We start from the raw sequence: 16527 nt of genomic DNA on the forward strand, positions 1-16527 counted from the left end.
GAGGGGGGTTAGTGTTAGATAAATCTTATTCTTGTGTTCAGAAGAGGCCTACATGTAATACTTTAGGTCAATTTCAGGCTGTTTTGTTGGATGATCTAGGAAAATAAATAGCTTCCTTACGTCCTTCAGCTTCAATTTTTGATCTATGTCCTTCAACTTTACTACTGGCTGTGAAAGATGTAACGCTTAAGTCTGTTATTGAGACTGGGAATTGTACATAAGGCTTGGAACACCGCAGTAGTTCGACCAATATTGAAGAAACCTACATTAGACCCAGGTCTGCCGAGTAATTTTAGGCCAGTGTCCATTTTGTCATTTTTATCTAAAGTTTTAGAAAAGGTGTTTTTAACACAGCTACTTGATTTTGTTGAGAAGCAGGGGAATCTTTCTGAGTTTCAGTCTGATTTTAGGAAGCTACTACTACTACTATTTAGCATTTCTATAGCGCTACAAGGCGTACGCAGCGCTGCACAAACATAGAAGAAAGACAGTCCCTGCTCAAAGAGCTTACAATCTAATAGACAAAAAATAAATAAAGTAAGCAAATCAAATCAATTAATGTGAACGGGAAGGAAGAGAGAAGGGTAGGTGGAGGCGAGTGGTTACAAGTGGTTATGAGTCAAAAGCAATGTTAAAGAGGTGGGTTTTCAGTCTAGATTTAAAGTTGGCCAAGGATGGGGTAAGACGTAAGGGCTCAGGAAGTTTATTCCAGGCGTAGGGTGCAGCGAGACAGAAGGCGCGAAGTCTGGAGGTGGCAGTAGTGGAGAAGGGAACAGATAAGAAGGATTTATCCATGGAGCGGAGTACACGGGAAGGGAAGGACGAGTGTAGAGAGATACTGGGGAGCAGCAGAGTGAGTACATTTATAGGTTAGTAGAAGAAGTTTGAACAGGATGCGAAAACGGATAGGGAGCCAGTGAAGGGTCTTGAGGAGAGGGGTAGTATGAGTAAAGCGACCCTGGCGGAGGCGAGACGGGCAGCAGAGGTTTGAACCGACTGGAGAGGGGAGAGGTGACTAAATGGGAGGCCAGCAAGAAGCAGGAAGCTCCATAGTATGGATACTGTTTTGTTGGACATTGTTGATGATTTTTGGAAATATTTAGATAAAGGGAATGAGATGAGAACGAGCATGTGGAGCATGACAGAGTACGGAGGTAGCATAGTGCACTTGTACAGGTGCCCCCACTCCCACCCTGCTACTCAGCCCGTTGGGAAGTATGGGCTACTCTTAAGCACTGGTTGGGCTGGAAAAAAATTTCCCACATAGCACAACTTAGATCTTTTTTTTAGAGAATAGGTCCCAGAGTGTGTTGGTTGAATCTGAACTTTCTAAACCAAAATTTTTGAAATATGGTGCATATCACAAGGTATCGTATTGTCACCATTGCTTTTTAATCTTTATGTATGTCCAGTTATTGACATCACACTGAGATATCAAATCCATATCCACTCATTTTCTGATGAACATCAGTTATTTATTTCCTTAGGATCAGAGGGCCAATTGAAGAAATTGCAGATTTCAGATATTAAAAACATTAACACCCCACTAAAAATAAGGTCAATATAATTGGATCTGAACTTACAATGAAGGAAAAAGCCTCAGAATAACAATGGAGCACAACACTGTGCTTTCCGATTTCAGTCATCGGCAGAAAAAACCTCTGTGAAAATCAAGAATCCAATGTGCAGTATAATTTAATACATTCAAAATTACAAAAATGTGCTTAAAGTGTCCAAAAAGGTTCAAAATATGCTTAAACTTATCTGCACATGGTTACTACAGGATATCTCAGGATCTCTAAGAGGGTCTTTTACTAAGGCGTGCTCACATTTTTGGCGCGCGCTAAACTTTACAGACGCCAATGCATTCCTATGGAAATCTCTAACGTTTAGCGTGCCCACAATTTTAGCACGTGCTAAAAACGTGGGTGCGCCTTAGTAAAGGACGCCCTAAGTGAGCTACATCATGGTTGCTGATAGCCATAGATCATGGTCTGAATTGCCAACAAGGGCCTTTGTTTTGAGAGAAAATTCACTGCTTCGGGACAAATAGTAGACCATTTCGAGCACTGCTGTGTCAATTCAAAGTCCTGAGGATTTGTCTGGCTGAAATAAAAAAAATTGGATAATGTTGAATAAATTGAAATTAAATGCATCCAAACTCAAATTCTTGTGGATTCCTAGAGGTGATTGTCAGTTTTCTCGTCCATCTTTACGATGGGAAGGGTCTAATATAGTGGTGAAAGATCAAGCACTTAGTCTGGGAGTTTTGCTAGATGCTGGATTAACTTTTGATAATCATATTTCTCAGTTGGTCTCGTCTTCATTTTACTATCTACACCAATTACACACAGAATTCATACTTATTTTACAGAGCCTGATTTTGCTCAATTGCTTTATGCTTATGTAATTTCATGCATTCATTATTGCGGTGCATTGTTTGTGGAATTACCTGATTAGAGTTTTAAAAGACTCCAGCATGTTCAAAATGCAGCTGTTCGACTTTTGAAGACTTTAGGTTTACGAGATCATATCTCACCTATTCTATCTTCCTTCTTTGCATTGGCTTCCAATTACAGAACACTGCATTTACAAAATGCTGATGTTCATAGAAGCCAACTTTTCAAAATGATTGGGGGTGCAGAAAAATTTTTTTTTTACAAGTGGTACATTCCCCCCCTCCATTCATAACCTGCAATTCTCATCTCTCCCCTGCCCTCTCCTCCATTTATATCCAGCAATTCTCCCCTCACCTCTCATCCATGTCCAGCAAATTCTCCTCTCTCCCCTGCCCTCCATCCATGTCCAACAAGTCTCATCTCTCCCCTGCCTTCTCTTCCATGTCCAGCGATTTCTCCTCTCTCCCCTCCCCTCCATGTCCAGTAACTCACCCCAAACACCACCTGCCCCTTTTCAGCCCCCCCTCCTCCGAGTTCCAGGCCCCCCTCCTCTCCTCCGAGTTCCAGGCCCCCCTCCTCTTCTCCGAGTGCCAGTCCCAACCCGACCTCTTCTCCCACAACAGTCCTCCGTCCTCGCTTTCCTGCCGCCCAGAATTTAAAACTCACCTTACCTCGGTCCCAGCAGCAGTAAAAGGCGAGCAGGCTCAGCTTCAGCCTTCCCTTCTCTCTCAGCTCTGGTCCCACCCTCGCAGAAATAGGAAATGAGGACGGGACCAGAGCTAAGAGAGAAGAGAAGGCTGAAGCCGAGTCTGCTCGCCTTTCACTGCTGCCGGGACCCGAGGTAAGATGAGTTTTAAATTCTGGGCGGCAGGAAGGTGAGGACGGAGGGCTGTTGAGGGAGAAGAGGGCAGGCAGGTCGAGCGGGTTACAATATTGAGGGTGCTCGAGCACCCATAGTACCCACAGAGTCAGCGCCTATGCTGATATTGATGTTTCTGATAAGCTGCCAATTTATACTCCTGAGCGATCATTACGTTCTTAGAGTGAGAGGCATTTTATTTTACCTCCTACCAGATCCTTTCAGTTAGACTGTGCTTGCTCTCGAGTTTACTCTTATTTTATGACCTGGTTGTGGAACCAGGTTCCTCCCTTTGTGATATCTGTTAATGATCTTTTGGGATTTCATAAGGCTGTTAAAACGTACTTGTTTTAATTTAACAATATAATGAGTTGACATGGAAACTGTCATGTAGGAACTGTTGTTTAATTTAATTTAGTTATATGTTATACTGGTTTTATTATATTATGAATGTAATTCTGTAACTCGTTCTGGGCGCTGTCAGGAGGATGGGCTAAATAATGGAATAGGTAAATAAATAAAAGATCTTAAAGTACCAAAACAGTACAGCTTAGCTGAGCTGTGTATGTAAGTAAGTAAGTATTTATTTATTTTACAGCACTTATACCCCACAATTTCCCACCGCAGGCAGGCTCAATGTGGCTTACACAGTTAACTAACAAATAGGCGAGTACAATAAATGGAAAGGGATAAGCAGGGCGGAGAGGTAAAGATAAGAAATGGGTTAGTCCGTAGGAGCACTAGAGGGGTCACTGTCCTGGGGTCAGTGAGGTAGGACAGGATCTTTAGGGTACGCTTGCCCAAATAAGCAGGTCTTGAGTAACTTCCTGAAAGTCAGATGATCCTGAACTGTTTTCACTGATTTAGGTAGTGCACATTCCACAAGTGAGTACTGACATAGGAAAAGGTGGAAGCATATGTGGTTTTATATTTGGGTCTAGAACACGCAGGGTAATGAAGGTTTAAGTAAGAACGGGCAGTTTTGAGTGAATTTCTTGGTGGCAGGTTGACAAGGGCATCCATATACGCTGGGGCTGCTCCATAGAGCATCTTATGGACTAGGGTACAGATTTTAAAAGTTATTTGCTCCTGTACGGGAAGCCAGTGTAGCTTCTCATGAAGTGGCCTGTAACAGGTGAACTTTGATGCTCCATAGATAAGTCAAGCTGCTGTGTTTTGGATGGTTTGTAGCTTTTTTAGGAGCATGCCTGTGCACCCTGCGTATATGCCGTTGCAGTAACCAAGTCGGCTCAAGACTAACGATCTGACTAAATTGCAAAATACTCCTCTTGGGAAATAAGGCTTCAGTCATTTTAGCTTCCAGAGAGAGGAGAATGCTTTCTTTGTGGTTGAGTTGGTATGATCCAACAGCGTAAGGTTCCAGTCCACAATAACACCTAGTATACGTAGGCTCTCAGAGATGGGCAAAGTAAAGCCTGGTACGTTTAAGGTAGCGGGTCTGAATTTATTAAAGGGCGAGGTAAGAATAAGGCAATGAGTATTTTCGGTGTTAAGTTTTAATTTGAAGGAGTTGGCCCAGGTGAGCATGGTGTTTATTCCAAGGCTGATTTCTTTAGTGATTTCGGCGAAGCTTGTCCGAAAAGGGATGTAAATAGTAACATTGTCTGCATAGATAAATGGGTGAAGACCAAGCTTTGAAAGGGCTGCGGCCAAGGGAATCAGCATTACATTCAAGAGAGTAGGGGAGAGCGGCGAGCCTTGGGGCACTCCACAGACCTGGTGCCACGGAGAGGATAACTGTGAGTTGGACTTCACTTGGTAGGTCCTAGTGGTTAAGAAACTGGCTAGCCAGGCTAGGACATGCCCACCGACACCAAAGTAGTCGAGAAGTCTTAACAGGATGGCGTGGTCCACCATGTCAGAAGCACTTGACAAGTCAAATTGCAGTAGAAGAATGCTTCTCCCTAATGCTATTTCTTGCTTGAAGATTGATAGAAGCGTGACAAGCACAGTTTCAGTGTTGTGAAGGGTCCTAAATCCAGACTGCGATTCATTGAATATGGAGAACCTGTCAAGATACTCAGTGAGCTGTTTGTTCACCATGCTCTCCATTAGCTTTACAAATAACGGTATTGATGCAATGGGGCGGTAGTTAGTTAGATCAGTGCTATCTTCAGTTCTTGACAGGGGCCTTAGATTTTGGCTATCAGCTAAAGTTATTACATGCATATTTAACTTTTGTCTATACACATTATTTTGTGGAGCTCAGTTTAATGTGAGATGGCCTCTCCTGTACCTTTGGTGAAAAACAAATAGGTTTAACAATGACACCACTCCCCCTAACATTATAACCAATTGTCAAGAGAAATGGCATATTGTCAAAAAAATTAGTTAAGCAGTATTGTATCAAGTTATAGGTTATTATTCATTTGGCACATAAACGTTTCTGCATGGATTTATGTTATTTTGAGCTAAGTGCACAGTTAGAAAATAGGCCACCTAGAGAATACAGGAGCTTATGTTATTTAATGTGATCTAAATTGTATTAACACACAATAACCCATTAATGCAAGACAGTAAATGAAGGCCATAACTTATGCACTGTGCTGAATATTAAATATCATAACCAAATGGGGTGTCACGGCATAAGACATATGACATGAAAAATTACCACACTTGGGGATGTCACAGTAGTCCCATTCTACAGAATCAGGAGTTGATATGAAGCACCAAGGTCCGTTAATATCTCCATCTGGATTTCGACAGTACTGTGAGAAAAGCAAAAAGACAAACGTAGAATTATTATATAAATAAAATTATACGTTACTCACCCAGACTTCATATGTACTCCTTTAGACCCACTAGGGCATGTAGAACATGGACCCAAACCTTGTTGACACCTGCACATATGCAATGGAAGTTGGGCCTAGTCTTTATGGATATCCACTGCAAAGTAGAAAAAAAGATTTTAGTATAGGGAGAGGAAGAGACTGTGGTGCTCAGCTGTTAGCGTGGATGGGCAAACAGCATAGACCATATGGTCTTCATCTGCTGTTATTTTCTATGTGTCTATCATTCTATCTTCTGCTTACTCTTCTAAGATTGAAACTGTTCACAAATACACAGAGGCACAAGTCAAACAAATTATAACTATAACTTATTAAACCTACAGCCCCATTTTAGATAGAATGCAGATATCAGAATTGATATGGCACAATTATTTCCCAATCATCCACTCCTTTTATATTCTATACATATATCAACTTCACTTTCAAATGTGTGTCGAAGAACAATACTTTTATGGGGATCATCAGAATCTTCAACAGCAATCCCTTACGGGCACAACGTCCCTCATATTTAGGGCGCCGTATACCTCCTCACAGATCAACCCAGTATTATATTTTTTACTTCTTTTTTACTTCTTTCTTTAAATCTTCATTTTTCATTAAACAATTTAAATAAATATATAACTCTTCAATTTAGAGTGACAAAATACTTAGCTTTTTCGCAGCAAATTTTGTAAAAGTCACACCACCTGTCGATCACAGCATACTTCTCGATACCCTGTCCTCACTTGGATTCCAGGGCTCTGTCCTTTCCTGGTTCTCTTCCTACCTCTCCCTCCGCACCTTTAGTGTTCACTCTGGTGGATCCTCTTCTACTTCTATCCCTCTGCCTGTCGGTGTACCTCAGGGTTCTGTTCTTGGTCCCCTCCTCTTTTCTATCTACACTTCTTCCCTTGGTTCATTAATCTCATCCCATGGCTTTTCCTACCACCTCTATGCTGATGACTCCCAAATCTACCTTTCTACCCCTGATATCTCACCTTGCATCCAAACCAAAGTTTCAGCGTGCTTGTCTGACATTGCTGCCTGGATGTCTCAACGCCACCTGAAATTAAATATGACCAAAACCGAGCTTCTCATTTTCCCCCCCAAACCCACCTCCCCGCTCCCCCCGTTTTCTATTTCTGTTGATGGCTCTCTCATTCTCCCTGTCTCCTCAGCTCGAAACCTTGGGGTCATCTTTGACTCTTCTCTCTCCTTCTCTGCTCATATCCAGCAGACCGCCAAGACCTGTCGTTTCTTTCTTTACAACATCCGTAAAATCCGCCCCTTTCTTTCCGAGCACTCTACCAAAACCCTCATCCACACCCTTGTCACCTCTCGTTTAGACTACTGCAATCTGCTTCTTGCTGGCCTCCCACTTAGTCACCTCTCCCCTCTCCAGTCGGTTCAAAACTCTGCTGCCCGTCTCATCTTCCGCCAGGGTCGCTTTACTCATACTACCCCTCTCCTCAAGACCCTTCACTGGCTCCCTATCCATTTTCGCATCCTGTTCAAACTTCTTCTACTAACCTATAAATGTATTCACTCTGCTGCTCCCCAGTATCTCTCCACACTCGCCCTTCCCTACACCCCTTCCCGTGCACTCCGCTCCATGGATAAATCCTTCTTATCTGTTCCCTTCTCCACTACTGCCAACTCCAGACTTCGCGCCTTCTATCTCGCTGCACCCTACGCCTGGAATAAACTTCCTGAGCCCCTACGTCTTGCCCCATCCTTGGCCACCTTTAAATCTAGACTGAAAACCCACCTCTTTAACATTGCTTTTGACTCGTAACCACTTGTAACCACTCGCCTCCACCTACCCTCCTCTCTTCCTTCCCGTTCACATTAATTGATTTGATTACTTTATTTTTTGTCTATTAGATTGTAAGCTCTTTGAGCAGGGACTGTCTTTCTTCTATGTTTGTACAGCGCTGCGTATGCCTTGTAGCGCTATAGAAATGCTAAATAGTAGTAGTAGTAGTAGTTGAAAATAAATTCAGATAAGATTATCGATTCGTCTATCGGAAAGTACCTGAACGACCACCACTGCATGTGGATATTCAACCCCATGCTTCACATAAAGGAGGAGTTTGGGAGCGCATGATTGGGCTCGCTCGCCGCATCCTTGATTCTATGCTATCAGAAAAAAAAAACTAACCACCTCACCCATGAGGTTTTGACTACTTTCCTGGCAGTGGTGTCTGCCATTATCAATGCAAGACCTCTAACTCCAGTGTCCTCCGATCCAGAGTCGCCTTTGATCCTGACTCCAGCCACGCTCCTAACACAAAATATAGTTGTACCACCAAATCCGCCTGGAGACTTTGATGAGAAAGATCTATGTAGATGGCAATGGAGACAAGTCCAAAATCTTGCCAACACCTTCTGGAGCCACTGGAGACGAGAGTACCTCCCAACCCTACAGATCCGCAGTAAATGGCAGACCAGTAAGACCAACATCCATGAAGGCGACATTGTCTTACTGAAGGACAATCAGACTCAACACAATGATTGGCCCCCGGCATTAGTCACCAAAACCATCCCCAGTGAAGTTGGAAGAGTCGGAAAGGTAGAAGTCAGAACTGTGAAACAAGGAACAGCAAAGACTTTCTGCAGACCCATCACTGAAATCGTGCTCCTCGTACCGCATGAAGAGGCATGAGCACAGCGAGTCATCATCTACCCAGGAAGACCAGCAACTCAAAGACTTTTTCTCTCTCTCTTTTGTGTTTAGCGTTGTTGATGTTTGTCTCTCGTTTCAGGTCCTGTATGCTGAAGAAGATGACCCTACAGCTGGCGGATAACCTGAATGCAAAGAATGGACTTTACATGTTATTGATTTTGATGAAGTGTGGTAATAGTAATAGTGGTATCTAGCGATACCAGGCGGGGAGTGGTCTGTCCTCTGACAGCCTTTCCCTGATTGTAATGTGGCTCTGGGGTGAGTGTGACACTTTTTTCTGTCATTCTCACTGCAGAGTCACATGAGTGTTGCATTGTGGGGGGTGTAGTTATCAGGCAATGTGACTTCACTAGCCTGTCTGTATAGAACTGTTATATGATTGGTTATGCTGTTGCTAGTTGGCAGGCGCTGTTCCCATTGGTGGTTTTCCCCCTGCTCACTGGGTCAGAGTGTGCCCTTTTCTGTTCCCTTTAGTCTGAGGTAGGCTCCATTTGTTAGAAGTACAGAGCCCTTTCCTGCGTTACCCTCTGTTAGAGTACTTAGTTTCTACCTTGAATATATCTTGCTGAAAAAGATTGTACACCATTCAACCAGCTCTGAGCTAATGTTGTTCTCAGTATCACGGAGACTCTTTGCCATTGGGACAGAACCTCTGATCTACATTTGACTGTGAGTAAACATTGTGTTATTCAAATAAAGGACTTTCAGAGAGATAAGAGTCTTCAGGTGTGAACTGGTGTACCGAGGTTATACGTCAGGATATAAGACTTAGAAGCTACAAGTCTTAGAGGCCTGAACACTTACATTGTTTTCCAAGCCTGCATTTGGATGAGTCATTGGAGTAAAGCTGGAGTGAGGATGAGGTGTCTGTGAACTCCATGCTTGGCATGTGTAGCCTTTAACAGTTGTCGATTTAGTACCACGATAACTTTCACCTTTGCCAACCATACAGTCTGCATGGGAACAAAAGAGGTTTATTTGGGGGCAGGGATGACACAGGCCTGTAATATATATAAATGTAAACATCCTTTTAAGTATACATGGTGAAAGATCACGGTTTGCATTCATCCAGTTGCCTAACTGTAAAATACATGTGTATTTCAAAATCCACCCAAAATGCAATTATTTTCAAATAAGATGTGTCCGTATACATTGAGTTGTCCAGCTAGCGCAGTCAAATTAACTTGCTGTCTATGTCACTTTTCTCCTTTGAAGGCAAAGATTTGAGGAATATGCTAAAATTTTTCTTCAAGAGGTTACTTTAGTATGCCATTCAACAAAACAAGTTAGGATACAATTTAATAGGATATATCACATGTAATTAAATAACCAAGATAGTTAAAGGCAATGGCATTTAACATTACGTAAGTACATAAGAATTGTCATACTGGGAAAGAACAAATGTCCATCAAGCCCAGCATCCTGTTTTCAACAGTGGCCAATTCAGGTCACAAATACCTGGCAGATCCCAAAAACGTACAAAACATTTTGTACTGCTTATCCCAGAAATAAATAAATAAATTTAATAAAGATCTATGGACTTTAACTTTAGGAAGCCGTCCAAACCTTTAGGGATGCACAGATATTTTCCATGCTGTTTTTAGTCCAACACAACAGGAAAAAACCTGAAATGTCATTTTTTTCTCCTTTGTCCTTAATAGTGCATGCTCTTTCCAAATACAGCACACTCTGCAAATCTTGCTAACATGGGAAATTAAACAGAACAAAAATGTCTGCCCTACTTAATATTCTAGCCATGTAAAACCCTAACAATTGCTAAAAATATATAAATTAGGACACTTCCATGTTAGCATTTTTAAATCATGGACTGGCTGATGTTCAAAGCACTTATCTGGTTAGCACAGATAAGCACTTATTTCACCAAAAATTTGACAGACACCACTCTTGTGCTTTCCTTAACAACCATATGTGTGGCAGGTTAGGGAGAGTTGAGAACCAGAAAATCTCCATATCTAGTCCTGTCACTAGCTCCAGCTGGAAATGTTACAGGCCTCTGGCCCACCCTTGCAGTCACTCTTGTCTGTATTTCTCTTTCATCATTGATAGAGAAAGGGAAACAGATTGGGATTTTATATACTGCTTTTCTGTGATTACATCAAAGGTTTACATAGTGGTTTACGTGGAGGGGGATAATCGAACGGGGGCGCCCATCTCTAAGTTGTGGTTGACAATGTTGAATGCACTTGACATGTCAAATTGGAGGAGGAGAATGCTTTTGCCTATTGCTATTTCCTGCTTGAATTTGGTTAGGAGAGTAAGTAGTACTGTTTCGGTACTTTGTAGAGGTCGAAATTCTGATTGTGACTCATGTAGTATAGTGAATTTGTTTATGTAGTCGTTGAGTTGCTTGGTCACCAGACCTTCCATTAATTTGACTACCAATGGGATAGATGCTACTGGGCGGTAATTGGTAATGTCGTCTGTTTTTTCTTGGTGTCTTTTGCTATTGAGGTGAGCAAGATGTTGCCTTTTTCTTTGGGGTACCGGAAGGTACCCTGCTGTAGCATGAAGTTTAAGTGGGATGTGAGATCTGTTATGAAGCGATGGGGGGCAGATTGTATTAGGTAGCTGGGACAGGTGGCCAGTTGACAGTGGCTACTGGAGTATTTTTTAATCGCCTGGGTGACTGTATTGGTGCTGAGGGGGGTGAAATTTGACCATATTCGGTCAGCAGGGTATTCACCAGGGGTTGGGCCTAGACCATTAATGAAGTTTTCTATGTCCATGTTGTTCCTAGGTAGGGTTTTGCGTAGATTTACGATTTTTTCATTGAAATATTTTGCAAGGTTGTCTGCAGATGGGATGTCAGTATTGATTGTGGTGACCGGCGTTGTGTCCAGTAGTTTGTTCACGAGATGGTATAGTTTCTTCATGTTTTTGTAGTCCGGCCCAATTTTAGTTTTGTAGTATGACCTTTTGGTCTGCCTTATTGCATATTTGTATTTCCTTTGTAGTTGTTTCCAAGCGTTGAGTGTGTGTTTATTTTTTATTTTTTCCCATGCGCGTTCCAGTTTCCTAGATTGTGTCTTTAGTTTTTTCAATTCATCGTTGAGCCATGGTATCGAGGTATGTCTCCATGAGTTCTAGTTTGTAAGGGTGCTATTTCGTCTAGTATGTGTCTGCATCTTTTGTCCCAATCTGAGAGGTAATATACGGATTCCATTTTTGCTGTCCAGTCATTGTTGTATATCTGGTGCCAGAAAGTAACCGGGTCTATTTGGCCTCTCGTGGTGTGAGTTGTGTGTTCTCGTGTGTGGGGAGAGCCCCTTTTCCGCCATTTTAGGGATAGGCATAATTTGTAATGGTTGGACCATGGTGTTTCTGTCCATCTAGTTTGTGTTATGGTTAGGTTCTGATCAGTGGACAGTTTGTATGAGAAGAGGTTGAGTGTGTGACCCTTCGCGTGGGTTTTTTGCATGTGTGGCCATGTGAGATCGCATAGATGAAGGAATTCCTTGCATTCTCGTGCACTGGGGATGGGACGACTTCCCTATGAGGAAAGGCTAAAGCGGTTAGGGCTCTTCAGCTTGGAGAAAAGGTGGCTGAAGGGAGATATGATAGAGGTCTATAAAATAATGAGTGGAGTTGAACTGGTAGATGTGAAGCGTCTGTTCATGCTTTCCAAAAATACTAGGACTAGGGGGCATGCATCCAGCTTTTCCTACTTAAGTGCAGAACTATGGAACGCACTGCCAAAAATAGTAAAAACTATGCCAGACCACCTTAATTTCCAAAAATCACTAAAAACGGTCCTGTTCAAAAGAGCATACCCCACCGACCCAACATAAAAATACATGGACACCTGCAACACAATGCAACCAAAGAACGTAAAGGACACTACCTGACTCTTCCTCCCCCCCTTTCTAAGTTCCCCCAAATAAACCTACCTTACATGTACCTTATCTATCACAACATCACCTTGTATTCATTCATCACCTTGTATTCATTCGTACCATGTATTTGTTCAGACTGGAATCGGCTAACGCCATTAAAGGCAATATGTAAACCACATTGAGCCTGCAAAAAGGTGGGAAAATGTGGGATACAAATGCAACAAATAAATAAATATTATATACAGGTGTTTATTTTGTACCTGGGGCAATGGAGGGTCAAGTGATTTGCCCAGAGTCATGAGGAGCTGCAGTCGGAACTGAATCCAGTTTCCCTGGTTCTTAGGCCACTGCATTAACCATTAGGCTAGTCCTCCTTAGCACAATGAAATGAAATATAGGATTTTTTCCTTCTTTTTTTGCTTTCTTCAGGTGTGAATAGTACTGTTCAATGTGTCACGCATATGAACATCGTCAGGTGTGTTGTAACAGAAGATAGGTTAAAAATCTCTGGGTTAAGGTTACCATATGCCCTCTTTTAAGAGGACACGTCCTCTTTTTGGACTTCTTCAGATATGTCCTCCAGGATTTTTAATTTTTAGGGAAATGTCCTCTTTTTCTTTTATGTGCCTATGACCAACACACCTATCCACATAATGAGAGAAACCGTCTCTGACCTATTAGTCAACGAGGGTGCTAAAGAGAGAGAAAGGCATTGCTGATCCCCTCTCTGTTCCCCTGCTGGTTGAATCTGTCACAGGAATTTTGTTTGTGCAGCGCAACTTTAAGCATATGTCATACAAAGACTTTCACACGTATCTCAGAAATTAGCCAAAGTTGTTGAAGGATATGCGTTCTTATGATAAGTTTGCTTGGGCTCAGACTCAGTCAAACTCAAATCCAGAAGTTCTTGGAAAGTAGATTGCCTACTGCTGTACTGTAAGTAAGTTGATGTGTGTTCATTAACTAAAGGCTATGATTAAATATTTCTTTAGCAAAAGTAGCAACCATTTTTATTTTTTCTGTCCTCTTTTTTTTGTCTCTGCAAATATGGTAACCCTACTCTGGGTCAGCAGGTGCTGCTAACTGAATAAGTGCTAGAGATGGGAATATTCAGAGACACTAACCAGATAGTTCCACTGAATATTCCCTCTGACCTCCTCAGCACCAACTGAACAGTGCAGTGTTGTCTCTGGGCAGAGCTTGGGCAGAGCCAGAGGTTATCCGGTTAGCGGTGTTATTCAGACCATTAACTAGCTGGTTAACCAAATAAAGATAGGATAGAAAAAAGGCTCCGGTTAGAGGTCTGAATATCACCACTAACTGGATAGCACCGGTGGTCAATGCTGATTCCTGGATACCAGCGCTGAGTATCTGGTATAATTTTAACCTTACCATTTGGCATTTTTAAAAATGCTGTATATTGGTCCCATTGTATGTTCAGGATCTAACTACAGAATAGTGTTTTCTTTTTACAAACAAATTCTCGTGCAGCACCCTCTTTTTTAAGTTCCCAGTATTCTCAGATTACAAGGCACACTTTTGATAATTTGAAGCAGTGGCACTCAACCCAGTGTTTGGGGACCACCTGGCCAGTCCAGTTTATGGAATACTCACAATGAACATTCATAAAATTTTCACAGGTTATATACTGCATGCAATGAATCCATTTAATGCAAGTAGATTTCATGCATATTTATTGCAGGTACTCCTGCAGACTACATTGAAATTCTCTACCCTGAGACTATTGCAAAGTACCTTATAAAAATCAAGCTCACAGTTAATGAAGGATTCACTAAACCAAGACAATAACAACTTTAAATAAAATAAAAAAATAATAATCAACATAACCTGGTTTTAGTTCAGGTTTGACAGGTGAACTTGATGTTTCTGGTTTCTTAGCTGGTGGAGGTTCACTATCAGTTGGAATAGGACATTTCTGCAGATTGCAGTACTCCCATCTCACTCTAGGATCCGTGGTGTAACACCAGGGGCTTATGTCATTGTCTGGATTTCTGCAGTAGTTCCTTGTTAAGTCTCTGTGGAGCAAAGCACAATCACATCAGAGAAGAAACAATGGAGATCCGAACTCAAAATGCTCTGTGGGGCAGGGGCGTAGGCAGACCTGCCATTTTGGGTGGACCCAGAGTTAACCTGGGTGGGCTCTTCCCACCCCTACACCTGTACATACATACAATATAGTGGAATTTTTTTTAATGACCCGACGTCTGCCCGTTTCTCTCTGAACCCCCTTCCCCAGTCCTACCTCAGAGCCATTGCCCATCACAATTCCTATAGGCAACCTGCGCTAGCCCTGCAGGCTTCTCTGTACCACATTCCCGCAATAGAAACAAGAAGTGACATCATTGAGGACAGGACATGATAGAGAGAAGCCTGCAGGACGGGCACAGGATGCCTGTAGGAATTGCCGCCAGCAGTAGCTCTGAGGTAGACCGGGGGGGGAGGGTTCAGAGAGAGACAGGCAGATGCCAGGCCACAAGTGGAGAAGAGGGAGAGAGTGAGGCGCCGCCACTGAAGAGTTTTGGGGGCCTTAGGGGCTGCTGACTAGGTGGGCCTAAGGAAAGAATGGGTGGGCTTGTGCCTACCCAGGCCCACCCTTAGCTACGCCACTGCTGTGGGGCAAATTCTAAAAGGGATTTCTACAAGAAAAACATGTTTTACACATAGAAAGGATTTTTTTCTAAAATTACTCAGAATATGAGAAGTAATTTAAGATAGGCTTTCTAAACTGGGCTTTACATGTAGAGTTTTTATAAAATTTTCCAACATAAATAAGTACCAAAGCCATAAACCCTATACATACTTTTATATCTATTTAAAGTGGGCATTCCTAGGGATGGAGTTTCAGTTGTACACGTATACCTTGTAAATGTATCTATTCCTACTGGGGGCAATTCTATAACACAGAAACTAACAGGTACACACCTATTACTCACGTGTTTAGCATAGGGTCCCAACTTATGTCTCCAAAGTACTGTAAATGTACTAGCCACGTCAGGAATTACAATCTGAAACAACTAAACAGTTAGTTGTATTCTAAGCTTTAGCTTTTCAATATATGGAAATTCGAGTGCATGCTTTGGCTAACCATGTCGAACGCGCTGGACATGTCAAATTGTAGGAGCAGCACATTGTTTCCGGTTGCAATTACAGTGGTGGAAATAAGTATTTGATCCCTTGCTGATTTTGTAAGTTTGCCCACTGACAAAGACATGAGCAGCCCATAATTGAAGGGTAGGTTATTGGTAACAGTGAGAGATAGCACATCACAAATTAAATCCGGAAAATCACATTGTGGAAAGTATATGAATTTATTTGCATTCTGCAGAGGGAAATAAGTATTTGATCCCCCACCAACCAGTAAGAGATCTGGCCCCTACAGACCAGGTAGATGCTCCAAATCAACTCGTTACCTGCATGACAGACAGCTGTCGGCAATGGTCACCTGTATGAAAGACACCTGTCCACAGACTCAGTGAATCAGTCAGACTCTAACCTCTACAAAATGGCCAAGAGCAAGGAGCTGTCTAAGGATGTCAGGGACAAGATCATACACCTGCACAAGGCTGGAATGGGCTACAAAACCATCAGTAAGACGCTGGGCGAGAAGGAGACAACTGTTGGTGCCATAGTAAGAAAATGGAAGAAGTACAAAATGACTGTCAATCGACAAAGATCTGGGGCTCCACGCAAAATCTCACCTCGTGGGGTATCCTTGATCATGAGGAAGGTTAGAAATCAGCCTACAACTACAAGGGGGGAACTTGTCAATGATCTCAAGGCAGCTGGGACCACTGTCACCACGAAAACCATTGGTAACACATTACGACATAACGGATTGCAATCCTGCAGTGCCCGCAAGGTCCCCCTGCTCCGGAAGGCACATGTGACGGCCCGTCTGAAGTTTGCCAGTGAACACCTG

At 42.5% G+C, this 16527-nt stretch overlaps 1 protein-coding gene across 1 annotated transcript in view; it reads right to left on the minus strand.

Moving 5' to 3' along the window:
- The window catches only part of PLG (plasminogen), a 180287-nt gene that overhangs the window by 49169 nt on the left and 114591 nt on the right, over nucleotides 1–16527 (minus strand). The window contains exons 11-13 of the mRNA XM_030198063.1: nucleotides 14436–14623; nucleotides 9538–9686; nucleotides 5891–5987 (exon numbers count right to left, since the gene is read on the minus strand). Of these exons, the coding sequence (XP_030053923.1) occupies nucleotides 5891–5987; nucleotides 9538–9686; nucleotides 14436–14623 (434 nt within the window). The remainder of the gene's footprint in view (nucleotides 1–5890; nucleotides 5988–9537; nucleotides 9687–14435; nucleotides 14624–16527) is intronic.

This window comes from Microcaecilia unicolor, chromosome 3, assembly GCF_901765095.1.
Source record: "Microcaecilia unicolor chromosome 3, aMicUni1.1, whole genome shotgun sequence".
In the NCBI taxonomy this organism is placed as follows: Eukaryota; Metazoa; Chordata; class Amphibia; order Gymnophiona; family Siphonopidae; genus Microcaecilia; species Microcaecilia unicolor.